Consider the following 20,971-nt stretch of genomic DNA (forward strand, 5'->3'; position numbering starts at 1 on the left):
GGCGGCCAGGTCCCCAGCCGGGAGGCTGCAGGCGCGATGCGGCTCCTCTTTCTGGCGGTGCTGCGGCCGCACACGGGCAACGCTGTCACCGCCGAACGGGTCCGGTAGGTCCGGTGGGCGCGCGGCGGGCAGCCAGCATCCTCCGCCTGCGCATCCTCGCCCGGCCCGGGGGCGCGCCCGTGATGCGGCGACGTTCCGGGGGTGCACGGATGGTCAGGGGTGTCGGGAAGGCCCAAGAGAGGGGGTGCGGGGACCAGCCTGGAGTAGCGGGGATGGTCGGGGATACGGGGACGATTCGGGGGGTGCGCAGATGCTCTGGGGTTCGAGAAGAGCCCCAAGAGGATGTGCGGGGACCAGCAGCGGGTGCAGGGACCAACGTGGGGGATGCGAGAACGGCCTGGGGTATGGGGACTGCCAGAGGGGTGCGCCAATGGTCCGGGGATATGGAAAAGGCCTGAGAAAAGGGGTGCGGGGACCAACCTGGGGGTGCAGGATGGCCTGGGAGCTTGGGGGCGTGCCGGGACTACTAGCCCTGGAGTGTGGGGACCAGCCGGGGAGGGGGTGCAGGGTCTGCCTGGGGTGCGGGGACCAGGCGTGGTACTTTGAGTAGCTTGGGTGCGGGCCCAGGGCGTCTGGGGTTGGCCTGGGATGCGATGTGTGCGCGTGGAGAGATGAGCCCTCAGCCCAGGCATCCTGGCGCCGGTATTCACAGGCCCTAAAGGGAGAGGCTGGCCGGCTTGGGCGGTTCTGGGAACCACACCTGGACCAAGCAAGCGCCCACATTCAAGGTCACCGGTGGAAGAGAAAAATAGACCAGTTGCTTAGGGAGTGGATTCCAACTCATGGCCTGGGTGGCTCTCAGATGCTAAGTGAAGGGTTGGAGGTTCCATGCCACTGAAGGCACCTCAGAAGAAAAGTCTGGCAATCTCCTGAAAAATCGGCCACTGACCACTCTTTGGGGCACAGTTCTACTGTGACACACGCGGGGCGCCGTGAGTTGGGTGGGCTCCCTGAAGTGGGTATCTAAAGTATCCCACCTCCCCTCCTGCCATCTTCCTGTCTTGTTAACACTCATCTTTTTTCTGCAATTATATTGTCTGTTTACTCATCTATTATCTGCTCAGAGTCCTAGTGGTGCAGTGGTTAAGAGCTATGGCTGCTAACTAAAAGGTCAGCAGTTCAAATCCACCAGCGGCTCTTTGGGAAACTCTGTAGGGCAGTCCCACCCTGCCCTATACGGTCGCTATAAGTTGAAATGGACTCACTGGTAAAGGGTTGGGTTTTTTTTTTTGGTATTGTCTTCTCCCTGGAATGTAAGCCCCTCAGGGCAAGGAGGGGCTTCGTTTTCTAGAATCCTGGGCTCCTGCCTGCTTTTTATAGAGGCCCAATCTATATTAGTTAGATGTCAGAATTAAGCAGGGTAAGGAATGCACAGCTGCCTATGTTAATGCCTGAAGCGTAAAAGAAGCTCAGGGTTTTTTGTTTTTTGTTTTTTTTTTTAAAGCAAACTGACTTGCTTCATGAAATTTCCCAGTTGACTTCCCCTCTGTGGGTCTGCTTCTCATCACTGAGATGGACAATCTGGTTTATGCCAAACTTTAGCAGTCCGTCCAGCTAGAAAATGTTAGAGTTCGCCTAAAGAGCATAGGTGAAAATCACCACAGTGGAGAAATCCGTTTTCTGAAATTCGCTGGAGGTACAGGTTTGTCTTATGGCGTATTCAGTGACGTTCTGGTCATTCACTGGGTGGCAGGCAGTGAGGGAGAGAGTGGTCTCCCCTCGCCGGGAGCTAGTTCCAGTGGGGGAGAGGCTAAGGAGAAAACAGATGTAAAGGGGGTCACTTGAGACAGTGATTACGGCTATTAAGAAAATGAGGCAAGATAAGACTAGTGGAAGGAGTGGTGGTGAGTGGGGCCGATTTAGATAATAAACCAAACCAGTTGCCATCCAGTCTATTCCGACTCATAGTGACTCTACAGGACAGGGTAGAACTGCCCCACAGGGTTTCCAGGGAGCCGCTGGTGGATTTGAACTGCCGACCTCCTGGTTAGCAGCCAAGCTGTTAACCACAGTCCCGTCCAGGGTTCCGCTTTAGATAATGGGGTCCAGGAAAACCAAAACCAGATCTGTTGCCCTCAAGTCACTTCTGATTCCTGGCTACCCCATGTGAGTCAGAACTGTGCTTCATAGGGTTTTCAGTGGCTGATGTTTTGGAAGTAGATTGCCAGGCCTTTCTTCCAAGGTACCTCTGGGTGGACTAGAACCTTCAGCCTTTTGGTCAGCAGCTGAGCGTGTTAGCTGTTTGCACCCCCCAGGGGCTCCTAGGCCTCTTCGAGGAGGTGACCTTCAAGCCTGGACTTGAGTGACAAGAGAAGGCCACTACTCAGAGAGCTGGATAAGGCCCCAAAAGGAAGTCATGGCGAGAACTCTAGTCCTGGGGCTGGAGGAAGCTTGCCTGACCAACAGGAGGAGGTTCAAGGTCACTGGGATAGAGTGAGTTCGGGGCACGTGCGAGGAGGTGAGGCCCCGTGTGGCAGGGACAAGAGCCGGTGCTTAAGAAGCTAGAGAAGCTCGTCAGTGGAAGTATGGATGGGAGCCCATATCACACCCACCCAGGTGGCCGCTGGGGGTGCACCTCAGCTGTTTTTGTCCAGACTCAGAGGCGAACTAGGAAAACAGCTTTGCCAGCTCCCGTCCTTAAGTTCATCTGTTCTTTGTCCATCCCACTGCTCACCTTTGTGTGCAGCTTTGGTGCTGCCCGCCTTGCTAGGCCTGGGGGTGGTGGGGCTCAGGGAAACGGGGCAGGTGCATCCTGTCCTCACTGATGTTAGGCCTGAGAAGGCCAGTGTTGAGCTAGAGAGCAGGGCCGCTTGGTTAGATGCTAATATAGATGTTTCCCTGGCTGTACCTGAAGCAGAAGAAGGACTACAGTCTGTGCCTCGATCCTCTTCAGCCCCAGCTGTGCCTTCTCTCACTGCAGGAAAGAGAGGAAAAAGCAGAAGTTGCTTGAAGATAGCTTCTTGTCTCATTTCTGTGAAAGTGAAGCAACTTGAAGAAATGGTTCTGAGTGTCCTGTGGGAGGAGGGGAGTCCCCATGGTTACAGAGATTTCCTGTGAGCCAGTCAACAGTAAGCAGTGAGGATTAGAGGGTTCCTCACATATTCTCTGCTAAGGACCTCTGGGATCTACAGATGACTCTGGGTACTGGGGGAGAGGACCCCTCAGATGAATAAGATTGGATTTCCCATCAGTCTCGCAGAGTAGAGGTTCTGAGTTAGATACGATTTAAAGAAAAGAAGAAATGGGTCCATTCTTACACTCCCCAATTTGTAAATTAACACCTGATGTATACATAGCTAAACTGCTGAGTGTATGCATAAGGGAAGTTGGGGCACCGAGGAAGCTTGGAGGTGGGAGACCTATCCCAGGTCGGGAGTCAGGGAGACCTTTTGGGCTTCGCAAACTGATGACAGGCACAAACTCTGGGGTGGGATTGTTGTTCGTTGCTGTGGAGCTGGTTCTGACTCATGGTGACTTTATGTACACCAGAACAAAACATTGCCTAGCTCTGCACGATCCTTCTGACCGTTGGAATGTTTGAGTTCCTTGTTGAGGCCGTTGTGTACTGCGTTCCAACCTAGAGGCCTCATCTTCCAGCCCTGTATCGGACAATACTCTGTAGTGATCCATACAGTTTTGATTGGGTAATTCTCAGAAGGCATTGCCAGGCCTTTCTTCCTAGTCTGTCTTAGCCTGGAAGCTCCACTGAAACCTGTCCACCATGGGTGACCCTGCTGGTATTTGAAATACTGATGGCATAGCTTCCAGCATCACAGCAGCATGCAAGCCACCGCAGTACAACTCAGTGACAGATGAGTGGGGGACTTTAAATGTACTTCAGTGTAAATAGTGTGGTGTGTGAGTTAGCTTTAGTTTATGTCCTAAGGGCTATCAGCATTTAAAATACCCTCATTAGGCACCTACGCTCTGGAGGTGTCTACTAAACACTGTGCCTGTTAGAAATCTACCTCAGAGGTCTTGTCCTTTAGCATGAGGGACTTCAGAAACAGTTGATGGTGTTTAAGGTACGAGCTTTCCTAGAAAGACGACATGGGCGAAGTGCAGGGATCCAGGGAGTCTCCCTGCAGAGCAGCACTGAGGGGCCCCCACCTTCTGGAGCACTGTCACCTGGCCCAGCCAGGTGGACTGGTCTTGCTATCATAGCAGGGTCTTGTGTAGCCAGACTGAGTGAACCTTTCACAGAAGGTGAAAGTCAGAGAGGGTACCTGCCAGCCACAGGAACAGATGTGGTCCTGCTGTCCTGCTCGACAGAATTTGGCCTGGGCACTTCTTTCACTGGCACCCCCCACCTGGTGCTGAGGCTGGAGGTGGGAACATGCTGTTCTCCAGCCACCTCTGCCTCCCAAGGCTTTAAATACTCTCCAGAAGAGCAGGACGGTCCTCATTGAACCAGACTGGCTTAAGTCAGTCTCATAGTAACATTCAAACTAAAAGCAGTTCAGCAGTTCAAAAACTAACAGGTAAGCTAAAACACAGCAGAAACAGAGGGCATCCAGCTCGTCATCATCTGACCTCGATTCCTGGGACTTGAGCCGGCAGTCTGCCACATTGCCTGCCCATCTTGGGATTCCTCGGCCTCTGCAGCCTGTGAGTCACTGGCCTGCCGTCTGACCTGCCGATCTTGGGTTCATCAGCTCCTGAAGCTGCGTGGGTCAGGAGAAGCCTCCAGCCTGAGGTCCGACTCACAGACTCGGGGCTTGCCAGACTCTACAATTGTGTGAGCCATTTCCTTGAGATAAATCTCTCTCACTCTGTGCATATATACATACACATACATATGTATATACATGCGCACACACACACACACGTACATGCTTCACTGGTTTTGCTTCTCAGGAGAACCTAGCCTAAGACATTTGTTCACCTAAGTTCACCTGTGGAGAAGAAATGAATTACACAAGCAATGCATGCAGAAACAAAAACGCAATATTGGTTTATAATTAAGTGATGGGAACCCACAGTTTTAAGTGATGCTCCCTAAAATAGGAGGCCGGTCCATGAAACCTTGAATAATCTTCTAAATTAAAGGTGGACGAGCTTGTGGGTCAAGTCCAGCCCCCACCGGTTCTTGAAAACGAACTTCCGTTGGGACGCAGCCTGCACGTGTGTTTGCGTATTGTTTATAGCCTCTCTCACACTACTGTGACGGCAGAGGTGCGTGGCTGTAATGAGACCTGCCATCGTACAGAATGCATATGGATGGAAATGAGGGGGTACGGTGTTTGGGTGTCTTCAGTCCAGAGTAGAGACTTCTGAGGGCCAATTCAGCACAGGTCTCAGGGACGCAGGCGTGAGGGTTATTGCAGGTATCATCAGGTCGCTGGGTAGACTTTGAGCGGGGGGTGGTGACTGTTTGTTCTCTTTCCCCATTGGGAACATGTTGAACAGGAGACACTTTAGATAACAGGAGCCCGCAGAAGCCATAATCAATATTGGCAGGGAAGTGCTGCAGTTCTGAATTCAGCTGGGTCGCCAGGCCTCTGGGAGGAACAGAGAATAAGTGTGTAGGGGAAGGGTAGTGTTTCTTGAGAGGATTCCTGGAGACTGGGTATGTATACTAAGCCAACGGGAAGGGCTGCTTCATTTTATTTCCACTGAAGTAATAGGTATTGAAAGTCAGTTAATGTCTTCACTCAGCAAACATTTCTTGAGCGGGTCCGTGGATAGGGCTGGGATCAGACAGGCTGGCCTGCTGCCCGCTGAGTACATGTCACACAGCCACGGAGATTTCTGCAGCCCAGCCCGACGCCAAGCACCATTGTAGCCATGGCGGTCTGGTGCCCGGTCATTCGGAAGAAGGTGTTATCCTTCCAGCACGAAAGACAGAAACATACAATTATAAGAACAGTTATTTAATGACGATTACAGTAAGTACAGGTCTCTGGGTGGCGCAGAGGGATTGTGCTCCACCACTAACCTACAGGTTGGCGGTTTGAACCTACCCAGCAGCGTCTTGGAAGAAAGGCCTAGTGATCTACTTCTGAAAGCAGCCATCGTAAACCCTACGAAGCGCAGTTCTACTGTGACATACGTGGGGTTGACATGAGGTGGAGTCGACGGCAGCTGCTTTTTCTGGGTTGGATATGGAAAGGAAAGCCCTTGGTATTGCCTGCACTGTTTAAGTTGCTCAATCTTTTTTTTTTTTAAATTAAGAAATCAGAGTTTATGAAAGTTTACATAAACACACAAATGATTAGGCTCCATTATATACTCATTATACTCCATTACACTTACTCAGTCTGTATGCGGAGCAAATAACCCAAGAAGCTGAGCTATATGAAGAAGAACGTGGTATCAGGATTGGAGAAAGACTCATTTAACAACCTGCAGTACGCAGATGACACAACCTTGCTTGTTTAAAGTAAAGAGGACTTGGAGCACTTAGTGATGAAGATCAAAGACCACAGCCTTCAGTATGGATTACACCTCAACATAAAGAAAACAAAAGTCCTCACAACTGGACCAATAAGCAACATCATGATAAATGGAGAAAAGATTGAAGTTGTCAAGGATTTCATTTTACTTGGATCCACAATCAACACCCATGAAAGCAGCAATCAAGAAATCAAAAGATAAATTGCACTGGGCAAATCTGCTGCAAAAGACCTCTTTAAAGTGTTGAAAAGCAAAGCTGTCCCTTTAAGGACTAAGGTGTGCCTGACCCAAGCCTTGGTGTTTTCAGTCACCTCATATGCATGTGAAAGCTGGACGATGAATAAGGAAGACTGAAGAAGAATTGACGCCTTTGAATTATGATGTTGGCGAAGAATATTGGATATACCATGGACTACCAGAAGAACTAACAGATCTGTCTTGGAAGAAGAACAATGAGAATATTCCTTAGAAGTGAGGATGGTGAGACTTCATCTCATGTACTTTGGACATGTTATCAGGAGGGACTGGTCCCTGGAGAAGGACATCATGCTTGGTAAAGTAGAGGGTCAGTGAAAAAGAGGAAGACCCTCAACGAGATGGACTGACACAGTGGCTGCAACAATGGGCTCAAGCGTAACAACTGTGAGGATGGCGCGGGGCTGGGCAGTGTTTCCTTCTGTTGTACACAGGGCCCTATGAATCAGAACCGACTTGACAGCCCCTAACAACAAGAACAAGACATCCAGTAAAGGGGGTGACTGTCAGCTAGGTGGAAGCAGGTAGGTCGTCACTGAATTTGGAGTCAGGGATAGACAAATCATCTCTTTCTAGAACTATCTGGTAAATCCTCAAAAATCTCTTGCTTTGTTGGAGATGCTCTCTTTCTCAAAAAAAAAAAAAAAAAAAGCCTTTGGTCATATAAACCAGAATTCGCAGGGCATAGTAGGTACCCAGCGAATTTATTAGTTAAATTGAATTAAATCAGGCGCTCTCTTCCCACTTAACACTGTGTCTTGGAGTTCACAGTGATCTATTGCATCCTGTCAGTGGCGACACAACTGTGGATTTGCCCCTCCTGATGTATGTTGAGGTCATTGTTAGATTTTTTTTGCTACTTCAAACAGAGCTGTACTGCCTGTTCTTGAGTGCATGTTTTCACACACATATCCAAGTATATCTTTGGGTTAAATTCCTAAAAATGGGAGTTATTTGGTCGTAGAGTTTATGCATTTTTAATTTGCTTGCTATTGCTGCATTGCCCACCAACGAGATTGTGCCAATTTATCCTTTCACAAATAATGCATAAGTGTGTTTATTTCTTTAACCTTTAGGCGGACTATTTCACCTTTACAAATATTCTACATAAAAAAAGATGACTCATGTTGAGTATCTTTTCCTAAACTTAAAAGCTCATTGTATTTCCTTCTCTATGGGCTACAGTTTTATGCCTATCCCTATTTCTCTGGGCTGTCTTTTTTTATTGATTTATAAGAACTCTTTATATATGAAGCAGATTAGCTGCTTTCCTTTTGTAAGTGTTGTAAATAGCTTTTTCAGTTTCTCATTGGTGTTTTGATTCTGTCTGTGCTATTGTTGCCATTCAGAAAGTTTTTTTTTGTTTACCAGAACTGTATTTTAGATTTATGCTACAAGGAACTGAGTTAAGATGAGGAGAAAGAGAAGAGGCATGTTTGAATGATATTTTGGAGGCAGAGTGGGAAGGCTCTAATGTATTTTTTAAAGCTCTGAGAGCAGGTAACTTTTGAAGGCTTTATTGAGGCCTGAGTAGAAGAGGCCTAACAGCAGTCTCTGAGTGCCATCCATAACAGAAGGGCAGGAGGAAGAAGCAGCAACGGAACAGAGAAGGACATCTGTGGTACAGCAAATGCTGCAGAAAAAAAGCCACCATGTCCCAAGGCTGCCATATCATGCCAGATTAGCCCTTCGTTGGATGGCCTTAGCCAGCCACGGACCCAGGCATCCGAGACCTGCGGGTGAATGGTATTCTGATCCATGTTGTGTGTTTTAAGGCAGATCGTCTGTAATGGATAATTCAGTAAAGAAGTATTATCAGTGGAATATTTTTTTTATTTAAAATCTTAACTGTAGCAGCAACCTGTGGAATACTAATGTTTATTTTCTGTCTTTTTCTTTCCCTGTTTCTATTTTTGATACAGGGACCATCTGGAAGCTGCCGGCCACATATGTATTCTGAAAGATGCCTTTGACTTTGAAAGCTCATCTGAAATTGCAAACCTGATCACCACTGAGAACTTCGGGGCAGCCCTGGCTCTTCATCTCTACAGAGGAGGCCGACTTTTGCAAGGTAAGTCCCTTTCTCTTTAGAAGTGAAAACAAGAAATACTGAAAACCAGAAGCACCTATAAATCAAATAAACATACGTGAAACAGGGCATCCTTTTATTCTGGTTCAGAAGTGGAAGGAACACAATGATCTTTTGGTTTGTTTGTGTTTTTCCTAGTGAATAATTTTCTAAAATGATGTAACTTTCCCAAATGAGAATAGATTATATGTAAGCTGTTTTTACTACACTAAGAGTTTTATCCTGAATGTTTTCAAGATACATTTTTTCTCTCAAAGTATAATTTTCAAAAGCTAAAAATAGGATTCCTTTTCAAATATAGGTTAAACACACATGAAAGATTTTATTCCACTCATTAAAGAGCGAACCACTAATATGGTAGATCCGGTTCAAAGAGCGTTTGAGAGTGTTGAAGTAAGATTGCCAGGCGAGCTACAATGCTAGTTAATGCCCATTTGGGCTATAAACGTAAGCTTTGGGTTGTCTTTTCTCCTGGACAGAAGTGATTCACATTTCTGCTGACACAAAGCTACTAATTATTTAATGAGACTTCACAGGGCCTGGGCCCTTAATCAGTAGTCAGCAGTAAAGTCACAAAGTCCTTGGGTGGTGCAAATGGTTAACGCACTTAGCTGCTAACTGAAAGGTTGGAGGTTTGAGTCTGCACAAAGGCGCCTCAGAAGAAAGTCCTGGTGATCTACTTCTGAAAAAACCAGGCATTGAAAACCTTATGGGACACAGTTCTACTCTGACACACGTGACACGTGGGGTCGCCATGAGTGAGAACCAACTTGATGGCAGCTGGTTAGTGCAGTCAAACAATAGTACATCCTCTTAGAAAATTCAGTAATCCTTGGGAAGCTTTTATACAGTGCTTCAATATGACATTGAAAGCACAGGCAGTCATCCTCTTGGCCGTGTTTGTGGGTTTTGGTTAATCTTTCCTGACACTCCCAAGGCCCGTTTTGCTTCCCGAGAGCCCCGCCGCCACAGAGAAAAGGAAGGGCAGGTATTTTTACTGTAGTTAAGAAACGAGTGGCTTTTTCCAAGCGTGAGTTAAAGGACGTGGTCCTGGTATCCACTGGGCCATAAGATTTCAGGAGAAAGTATGTCATTTTAGGACCAGAATTATCTCCAGTAATCGTCACGCTATGATCAAATTTTAGTCAGCAAAATGTGTCAGGCTTCTGAAATGTTCAGAAGTTTTTTGCTAGAGGTGACTTTCTGTTTCTCCACACGGGGTCAAACCTCGTTGATGCTCCCAGCTCTCTCCCTGCCTCCTGCACTGTAGACAGGTAATTTCTCTCTAGAGACCCTCTTCATATACAGGCACGTTCTGTCACATACTCCTAAGAAATTATCTAACATGGACATGGTAAAAAAAAAAAAAAAAAAAAAAGCCTTGGTGGCGCGGTGGTTAAGAGCTACGGTGAGCTATGGCTGCTAACCAAAAGGTCAGCTGTTCGAGTCCACCAGCCGCTCCTTGGAAACCCTATGGGGCAGTTCTGCTCTGTCCTATAGGGCTGCTATGAGTCGGAATCCACTCGATGCCAATGAGTTTGGTTTGGTTTGGTAAAAAAAAAATCCCAACAACTTAGAGTGAAAGATAGCTAAACATTATAGAACACAAAGTAAATCTTTCTCCCACCTCTTACCCCATTGTCTCCCCAGAGACAACTGTGTTACCATTTCCTTGTGTATTCTTCCAGAAATATTTTATATAACTTTGGTTGATATTAGTTATCTGTTACTGCATAACAAATTGCCCAGAATTTAGTAGGTTAAATAACAATACATTTGTTGAATAATCCAGTAGCTTCTGAGAGTCAGGAATTCAGAAGCACTTTAGCTGTGAGGGAGGGGGCCTGGGGGAGTTCTGGTGCAGGGGGTTGCAGTCAAGATGGTGGCTGGGGCTGCGGTCATCTGGAGGCCTGACTGGGGCTGCTGGAGGACCCGGGGCCACGGGGCTCAGTCACGTGCCAGCCAGGTCGGTGGGTGTTGCTGGCTTGTGTGTCCTTGTGACGTGGCGGCCGGCCTCTCTTGGCGAGCAACCAAAGCGAGCAAACCAGGGGCTGCTTTGTGTTTGGTGGTTCAGCCTCAGAAGTCATCCACTGTCAGTTCCACTACATCCTACTGGCTACCTAGGTCAGTCCTGTTCAGTGTGGAGGGGGCCCCACGGGCATGACCGCCAGGATCTGACCGTCTCAGATGCTGGCTGCCAGGAAAGCCAGCCGTATATTGGTGTATAGCTCCTCCCCTTTAAGAACAGTCACAAACAGAATCACGCCATATATTCAGCATCTTGCGTCGTACCACTTAACGACGCATCTAGGAGATCTTTTCCATAGTAGTGCTTATCGACTACCTCTTTCTGTGCAATCGCTGCACAGTATTGCATGGTATGGAAGTGCCAGAATTTAACTTAAATTTGTATGACTATAATTATTCAAATTTATGCACCAACCACTAAGGCCAAAGATGAAGACATTGAAGATTTTTACCAACTTCTGCAGTCTGAAATTGATCGAACATGCAGTCTGGATAACCTGATAATTACTAGTGCTTGGAATGCAAAAGGGAAACAGAGAAGAAGGATCGGTAGTTGGAAAATATGGCCTTGGTGGTAGAAACGATGCTGGAGATTGCGTGATTGAGTTTTGCAAGACCGAGGACATCTTCCTTGTAAATACCTTTTTTCACCAGCATAAACGGGGACTCTACAGGTGGACCTCGCCAGAAGGAATACACAGGAATCAAATCGACTACATCTGTGGAAAGAGCCGATGGAAAAGCTCGATATCATCAGTCCGAACAAGGCCAGAGGCCATTTGTGGATCAGACCATCATTTACTCATATGCAAGTTCAGGTTGAAACTGAAGAAAATTAGAACAAGTCCACGAGAACTAAAGTACAACCCTGAGTATATCCCACCTGAATTTAGAGACCATCTCAAGGATAGATTTGATACGCTGAAGACTAATGACCGAAGACCAGACAAGTTGTGGAATGACATCAAGGACATCATACATGAAGAAAGCAAGAGGCCATTAAAAAGACAGGAGAGAAAGAAAAGACCAAAATGGATGTCAGAAGACACTCTGAAACTTGCGGTTGAATGTCGAGTAGCTAAAGCAAAAGGAAAAAATTATGAAGTAAAAGCTGAACAGAAGATTTCAAAGGGCAGCTCGAGAAGACAAAGTACAGTATTATGATGACATGTGCAAAGACCTAGAGATAGAAAACCATAAGGGAAGAACACGCTCAGCGTTTCTCGAGCTGAAAGAAATTGATAAAAAATTCAAGACTCAAGTTGCAATACTAAAGGATTTTACGGGGAAAATATTAAATGATGCAGGAAGAAGCATCAAAAGAAGATGGAAGGAGTACACAGAGTCACTATAGCAAAAAGAATTAGTCAACGTTCAACCATTTCAGGAGGTAACATGTGATCAGGAATCAATAGTACTGAAGGAAGAAGTCCAAGCTGCACTGAAGGCATTGGTGAAAAACAAGGCTCCGGGAATTGACAGAATACCAATTGAGATATTTCAACAAATGGATGCAGCACTGGAAGTGCTCACTTGTCTATGCCAAGAAATTTGGAAGACAGCTACCTGGCCAACCTGCTGGAAGAGATCCATATTTATTCCTAGTCTCAAGAAAGGTTATTCAACTGAATGTGAAAGTTGTCGAACAATATCATTAATATCACAAGCAAGCAAAATTTTGCTGAAGATCATTCAAAAGTGGCTTCAGCAGTATATCAACAGGGAACTGCCAGAAATTCCAGCTGGATTTAGAAGAGAACGTGGAACCAGGGATATCATTGCTGATGGCAGATGGATCCTGGTTGAAAGCAGAGAATACCAGAAAGATATTTACCTGTGTTTTATTAACTATGCAAAGGCATTCGACTGTGTGGATCATAACAAATTATGGATAACATTGCAGAGAATGGGAATTCTAGAACACTTAATTGTGCCCATGAGGAACCTGTACATAGGTCAAGAGGCAGTCATTTGAACAAAACAAGGGGATACTGTGTAGTTTAAAGTCGGGAAAGGTGTGCATCAGAGTTGTCTCCTTTCACTATACCTATTCAGTCTATATGCCGAGCAAATAATCCGAGAAGCTGGACTGTATGAAGAACAGGGCATCAGGATTGGAGGAAGACTCATTACCAACCTGCATTATGCAGATGACACAACCTTGCTTGCTGAAAGGGAAGAGGACTTGAAGCACTTACTGATGAAGATCAAAGACCACAGCCTTCAGTATGGATTACACCTCAATATAAAGAAAACAGAAATCCTCACAACTGGACCAATAAGCAACATCATGATAAATGGAGAAAAGATTGAAGTTGTCAAGGATTTCATTTTACTTGGATCCACCGTCAACACCCACGGAAGCAGCAGTCAAGAAATCAAAAGACGCATTGCGTTGGGCAAACCTGCTGCGAAGACCTCTTTAAAGTGTTGAAAAGCAAAGATGGCACCTCGAGGACTAAGGTGCACCAGACCCAAGCCATGGTGTTTTCAATCACCTCTTATGCATGTGGAAGCTGGACGATGAGTAAAGAAGATCAAACAAGAATTGACGCCTTTGAATTGTGGTGTTGGAGAAGAATATTGAATATACCATGGACTGCCAAAAGAATGAACAAATATGTCTGGAAGAAGTACAACCAGAATGCTCCTTAGAAGCAAGGATGGCTTGCACATGTTGTCAGGAGGGATCAGTCCCTGGAGAAGGACATCATGCTTTGTAAAGTAGAGGGTCAGCGAAAAAGAGGAAGATCCTCGAAGAGATGGATTGACACATTGGCTGCAGCAATGGCCCCAAGCATAGCAACAATTGTGAGGATGACGCAGGACCAGGCAGTGTCTCATTCTGTTGTCCATAGGGTTGCTATGAGGCGGAACTGACTCAACAGCACCTAACAACAACAGTCTTCAATTAATAGATATTTATGTTTAATTCATTCTACTACCATCGTTGCGGTGATTATCATTATTCAGACGTCAGCATATGAATTTGGGAGAACGGATCTGTACTTCCATGTTGTTGCGACTCTGCCGAACCATCTGAATTGTTTTCTGTAAATGGGGGCGTGGCGTTTGAAAATATCGCTCCCAGAGAGGTACTTCCTGACAAACAAGCTTATGACTTGGGATCCTCTTGAAGTGTAGTGGGACACAAATAGAGCCTGAGGTTGACCCCCACATAGGAAAGAAGTGCTGAGCGTGGTAATTCTGTTCCCCATGAGATGTGTTGTTGATAAAGTTACATCTGTTCTTTCTTTTAAAGAAGTTTTATGCACGTACACACACACACACCACACACACCACGCATATGTGGAATATTTTCATATTCCCACAAATGGGATTGTTTTATATATTCAACTACATAAGCAATCTTTCCATGTCAGCAGATACATTTATCTGCCTTATTCTTTTTAATGGCCGTGTGGTATTCCACTGAAAGAAAGCACCATACTTATTAAGTCTCGTGAATTTTTACTGTTTCAAGCAATGCTGGAGTATCCTTGAATGTGTGTCTTTACCTTGCTGTGAAGATACCTGAATATAATCCTGTGGTCCAAAGGGACACGTGTTTGTAATTTTTACCAACAGGGCCAGATTGCTCCCCAGAGAACTTTAATTCAGCTCGTACTTCTCCTAACAGATGGGCAAGGACCCATTTCCCCTTGCTCTAGTTAAATCACTGCTGTTGTTAGTTTTTTCTTTTACCATCCTGACCTCTGTTTCAAATAAAAGGAGGAAAAGCACAAAGTCATCCCAAGTTAGGTTTGCCTCTTCTGAAGAGTTGCAGCAGGCAAGAAGCCTTCTCCAGAAAAAACCAGTTGCACAGGGGGGATAAATCAGTTATTGCACAACCTGACAAATGTCAGGAACTGAAGCTGCACCATTCTTAGAAAAATTAGTTAAACTTTTGAATATTCCTAATTGTCTTTATGGAAGTCAAGCTGTGCGGTGGATAAATTACTTATGTATGTGGCCTTTCTGGCCATGCTCTTGTAACTCCCACCCAGGTGATTGTGTGATAGCGTAATTGTGGCCCACCAAGGTGATTGGTCAGTTTTGCCTTAAAAGAGAGCCAATTTCAGAGCAGGGAGGAGAGCTCACCAGCAAGGAAGGAGAGATCCACAGCAAAGACCTGGCAGCAGGAGACAGTGTGGTGGGCTTCCCGGCCCACTGAGAGAGAAAGCTGAGTGCCTCTGGGCAGAGACTGAGGGCCAGGGAGAGGCGTGCCTGTGAGCACAGCTGGGGAGAGGCTGTCCTTATGGAAGAACTGTATCTGAGTGATCGTGAGCCTGAATTGTAACTGTTACTTCCCTAGTAAACCCCATAATTGTGAGTGTGGTCTGTGAGTTCTGTGTGGCCATTGCAATGAATTATCAAACCCAGGAGAGAAGTAGCGAGTGCTGTGTGAGGGCCGGTTGGTGTCAGAATTAGTAAAGATGGCAGAGAGAGGAGGCTTGTCTGGCTTCCACCTCGTGGGAGTCAGCCTTGCACTGTTCATCTTGATTCTCCCTCCTCCTTGTGAAGTTAGAGGAGTTCAGACACCACCCCCAAACCATTTTTACAAGCTGTCGTTCATTACTAAGGGTTATCTTCTTGAAAGATTCTGAGTAGGATAACATACAGAAAGCATTAGAATTATTGTTAGTACAGAGAGTTACTCCTCTGCCCTGCAGTTGTTCACTTGGGGCATGTCGTGGAGTGCTTCCCATCCCCTTGTGCACAGAGCTGCCTCACGCCATGAGCTGGCTGCGTGTTATTCCACTCTCTGGATGAACCCTTGGTCCTTCTACCAGTCCTCAATTGACTATAGCCTTTATTGTTTTTTTTTAACTACATAAGTAGGTGATTTGGAAACTGTGTAAAAATACAAAGAAAAAAAATGACACTGGTAATGCTTACAATTTAAGCAAATTAATTGGAAAATAGTCCTGATGACGGATGTCAGTGTCTCATACGATTCATCTCAGTATCATATTTATGGGAGTGATTTCCATTCTACTCTTCAGGAGAGTTGGATTAAGTTAAGAGAGAAAACAAACAAGCACACAAACAAACAAACAAAAAACCTACAAAACACACCCTTGTGCTCTGGGCACTTCAGTTTTTAATAGCTCTGCTTTGGGACTGGCTGGTGAGGGTTTCCGCAGCTAAAAATCCTGTTTCGTAATCATGGTGCTTTTTGTAGGTCATGGAATTCCTTTTGGAGTTATCTTTGGTGGAACTGATCTAAATGAAGATGTTAACCAGAGGGAAAAAAACAATGTGATGGGCAAAATTCTGGAAGAAGCCAGGTAATGTGTAAGAGAATTTCATACAAGTCAACCATTGTTAATGGCTTCTGACCCCCAACTACCTGGAATTAGGCCAGACTTCACAGGGTGAGGGTACAGTCCTCCTCAAGGCTGTCCTCACTTCAGGGATCCCCCGCTGTCTTAGTTATCTAGTGTTGCTGTAACAGAAATACCTCAAGTGGATGGCTTTAACAAACAGAAATTTATTCTCTCACAGTCTAGGAGGCTAGAAGTCTGAATTCAGGGTGCCGGCTCCCTGGGAAGGCTTTCTCTCTCTGTCAGCTCTGGGGGAAGGTCCTTGTCATCAATCTTCCCCTGGTCTAGGAGCTTCTCAGCACAGCGATCCTGGGTCCGATGGACGCATTCTACTCTTGACACTACTTTCTTGGTGGCATGAGGTCCCTCTCCTCTCTGCTCAATATTCTCTTTTATATCTCAAAAGAGATCAGCTCAAGATACAACCTAATCTGTAGATAGAGTCCTGCCTTATTAACATAACTGCCTCTAATCCTGCCTCATTAACATCATAGAGGGTAGCATTTACAACACACAGGATAATCACATCAGATCACAGAGTGGAGGACAACCACACAGTACTGGGAATCAAAGTCAACATGCATTTTTGAGGGACACAATTCAATCCATAACACCAAGACACCCACAGTTCCCACTATCCCCTTGGTTTGATAATTTGCTGAAATGGCTCTCAGCCCTCCCTGAAAGTACTATGCTTACAATTAGTTTCATTACAGCAAAAGGATACAGATTAGACCAGCCAAAGGCAGAGGGCGAGGTCTGGGCGGGGCCCAAGTGTGTCACTGTCCCAGGACATCGCTGGACACAGAGCTTCATTGTCCAGAGCTTTTACTGGGGTTTCATTAAGTAGGCATGATCGATGGAGTCATTGCCTTGTGAATGAACTCTGTCTCCCAGACCAGGGGAAGATTGATGACAAGGAGCTGGAGATCCAGCTGATAACACCTGGCTCAGACCTCCAGTCTTCTAATCACATAGTTGGTCTTTTTGGCCTGGGAGTCACTTCATTAGCATAAACCACCAGGTGTGGTTGGAGGGGCCCACCATGAGTAACAGTCATTTCTACTCATTAGAGAAATTTCAAGGGTTTGGAGGTTACCTCCCGGGAACTGGGAACAAAGGCCAGCCAAATTCTTTGAGTAAAGTTAATTCTTCATTACATAAAAATTTAAACCATTTGGATGGAATTCCTCGAAACAAAAAGCCTAGGGAAGCCAATCCTTTGGGAGGTTTACAGGTCACCAATATAATACCAGTCTTGTCTTAGTCATCTAGTGCTGCTGTCACAGAAATACCACAAGTGGATGGCTTTAAAAAACAGATTTATTCGCTCACAGTCTAGGAGGCTAGAAGTTCGAATTTAGGGTGCCAGCTCCCAGGGAAGGATTTCTCTCTCTGTCAGCTCTGGGAGAAGGTCCTTGTCATCAATCTTCCCCTGGTCTGGGAACTTCTCAGCGCAGGGACTCCGGGTCCAAAGGACGCGTACTCCTGGCTCTTCTTGCTTGGTGGTAGGAGGTCCCCTGTCTCTCTGCTCACTTCTTTCTTTTATGTCTCAAAAGAGAGTGGCTCAAGATACAACCTAATCTTGTAGATTGAGTCCTGCCTCATTAACATAACTGCTTCTATTCCTGCCTCATTAACATCATAGAGGTTAGGATTTGCAACACACAGGAAAATCTTATCAGATGACAAAATGGTGGACAATCACACAATACTGGGAATCATGAGCTAGCCAAGTTGACACACATTTTGGGGGGATACAATTCAATCTGTAACATCTTTTTTTTTTTCCTCTCTTTTATCTGACATATTTCATTTTGGCATAAATAGTCATTATGAAAAGTTATTGCGTGTGAGTAATTCCTCACCCACAGTTAACATTGGATGTACATTCTTCGAGTGTTCTGCCTGGTGGAGAAGTCAGAATTCTTGCTCTCTAAGAGATCCTAAAACAGTCCAACTATAGCCTCATTAGCAAACAAAGCAGGACCTCCTCTGCCTCAGGTCTGCCTCAGTAGACTGTGTTTGGGCTGGTCCTTACCTGCACAGCTTGCTGAGCTGGGTAAACCACTGTGAGAGGGACCACCCACTGATGGTCTGCATGGTGGCTCAGCCCTTCTCCTTTATATTGCTCCAGCACCCAGACAAAAGGAGCTCTGGTGGTGCAGTGGTTAAGTGCTTGGCTGCTAACCGAAAGGTTGGTGGTTCAGACCCACCCAGCGGATCTGTGGGAGAAAGACCGGGTGATCTGCTCCCATAAAGATCACAGCGTGGAAAACCCTGTGAGGCACAGTTCTTCGCTGTTGCATGGGGTCACTGTGAGTCGGAGTCGACTCATGACACATAACAACACCAACCACAGATGAGGGCCCCGCTGCCGTGAGTGCAGCTAAGTCGGCTTCAGACACTGGTTCTCGGTGGGGTCGCTGGGGCATTTAGGGCCGGACGAGTATTTGTTGTGTGGGGCCGCCCTGCCCACCCCTCGCCCCTAAACACCATAGTACCTGCCAGGAGTGTGCCAAGCTCATGTGCCTTCATGTCTTTCTAAACCACGGGGGCAGGGTGGTTGTTGCCCAGCCTGAGAAGCCCTTCCACACTGTGCTTCCCAACCCTTTTCGTATCAAGGCATAGTTAGAAAACAGCAACGTTCACGCAGCGTGCTGGAGCAAACTGGAACGCTTGGTGGGAAAATAGTCGCCCCACTTTGCTTGTATAACAATAATAATTAAGACAATAATGATGACAGTTGAACAAATCCTCTGTCATAAAAATTGTGAATCCAAGCTAATGAAATGAAGAAGAAGAACTGAAGACACGTGTGTAGAAAAAACAAAGAGCTCTTCTGATGGAGCACTATGACGAGGTGGCCAGCCGACCTCCCGGACCTCCTGGGCTGGCTCCACAGCATGGGCAGGGGGGCCGTGCTGTTGGCCCCCTGGAGCACCCCCTGGCTGCCATGTTGTGGAGGAGTCTTTCCTGCTGACAGAATAACCCTGAGGAGCCCAACAAGGAGTATTTAACTTTCTCTTCAACTATAGAAAATCTTTGAATCATTAGAACAACAACAACAAAAGGGAAGTAATCCATTTTTAACCCCCCCAAAATTGCCAACCATCAATTTTCTGTGGCTCCTCTATCACCCTCTCATGGTTGGGAAGCTCTGGGTGGGGAATTTGGAACTCTTCACATCTTTATGTGACAAAAAAAAACAAACAAAAAACATGTTGCCGTCGACTCGATTCCAACTCATAGTGACCCTATAGGACAGAGTAGAACTGCAGAGGGTGGAACCCATAGGGTTTTCAGTGAGCAGCTGGTGGACTCGGACTGCCGACCTTTTGGTTAGCAGCCAGGCTCTTAACCACTGCGCCACCAGGGCTGAGGAAGGTATTCTAAGTTCTATTGTGCAACTGAAGGCTCCTTTCTTTGTAAGGGAGGTGTCAGTCTGGCCCCTTCAAAGCAGTGTTACGGTGGGATGTCACTGTATTCCAGGCTGTGCTTCTCCCTAAGACCTTCTGGACATGAATGCGGTAGCACGCTTTGTAAAAGAAAGCAGACTGTGTGTGTGTGTGTGTGTGTGTGTGTGGAGAGAGAGAGACAATCAGCAAAGGTATTAAAACATTTTGGGGTTGCCTTGAAAGGTGATACATCATCCTTATAGGTTTTCTTGTTCTTAAACTCTTAAGAAATTACCCTTAGGTTCATGTACTTTGTAATGTACCATCTTCTAGAAGGAAAATAATTCTGTTTGCTGGAAATAATATTGAATGAGTCCATCGTATACTATTATCATTAGTATTATTCATTGCATTCTTATTAAAACAGACATTCATTTTTATTTGGAGAGGGTATTAATTGAGGCTAGTGGGCAGGAAAATTGCATGAATCAGATTTCTCATCCAACACAATACAGCACACTTTTCTATAAAACAAAATATTGTACTTGTCTAGCTTTATAATGAGTGCTTCATTTTTTAATCAAATTCTTTTAAATGGTATTTTTCCTTATAGGTTATATTTTCTAACTTAGTATTTTCAACTTTTTTTTCCTGTGGGTATAGTATTCAAACTTATTTTAACACCAGTTTTTTTTTTTTTTCACTTATTATAAGTATTATGGAGTCACTGGGTGGCACAAATGGTTATGTGCTTAATAGCAGCCAAAAGCTTGGCGGTTCAAACAAGAAAATGCCCAGTGATTACAAACGTCAGAAAATAGGTACATACAGCCACTTGAGGAATTGAAATGGGAACATCGTTTCTGAAGGGGAACTTGAAAAACTGCATCAAACTGTTAATATGTGCGAATTCGTAAACTTTGCAATTCTGCCTTTAGAAACCCATCCTAAAGATATAGCCAGGTAAGTGCACAAAGACCCGAAGAAGTCATTTACTGTGGTGCTGTTTATAATAGAGAAAAATGTCCGGTGTCCAGCCTCAGGATCAGCTAGGTCATTTATGATGGAATCCTACGCAGCCATTAGAAGCCATGTGAAGTACACGTTGTGGAAAATGTCCGTGACGTTCTGTTAAATAGAGCAGATAGCAGCACAGCCACATAGGCACAGTGGGAGTACCAGCAGGAGAGGAGAAAGAAAGGGACCCAAAAAATATTCAAAGACACCATGGCTAAAACTTCGTAAATTTTTTTTTTTATTGTACTTCAGATGAAGGCTTACAGAACAAATAGTTTCTCATGAAACAGTGGTACACATATTATTTTATGACATTGGTTAACAACCCCACAACATGTCAACCCTCTAACTTCTCAACCTTTTTTTTTGGTGAAAATACACATAGCCAAAGATACACCATT

General features: G+C 45.6%; 1 protein-coding gene across 1 annotated transcript in view; it reads left to right on the forward strand.

The window, feature by feature from the left end:
- The first annotated feature begins 18 nt into the window (after nucleotides 1-18).
- The window catches only part of GLT1D1 (glycosyltransferase 1 domain containing 1), an 83,610-nt gene continuing 62,657 nt past the window's right edge, over nucleotides 19-20,971 (forward strand). Inside the window, exons 1-3 of the mRNA XM_023739275.1 lie at nucleotides 19-104; nucleotides 8,634-8,782; nucleotides 16,014-16,119. Coding sequence (XP_023595043.1) covers nucleotides 37-104; nucleotides 8,634-8,782; nucleotides 16,014-16,119 — 323 coding nt within the window. The 5' untranslated portion in view covers nucleotides 19-36. The remainder of the gene's footprint in view (nucleotides 105-8,633; nucleotides 8,783-16,013; nucleotides 16,120-20,971) is intronic.

The sequence above is a fragment of the Trichechus manatus genome, unplaced genomic scaffold (genome assembly GCF_000243295.1).
Source record: "Trichechus manatus latirostris isolate Lorelei unplaced genomic scaffold, TriManLat1.0 scaffold00131, whole genome shotgun sequence".
Lineage (NCBI taxonomy): Eukaryota > Metazoa > Chordata > Mammalia > Sirenia > Trichechidae > Trichechus > Trichechus manatus.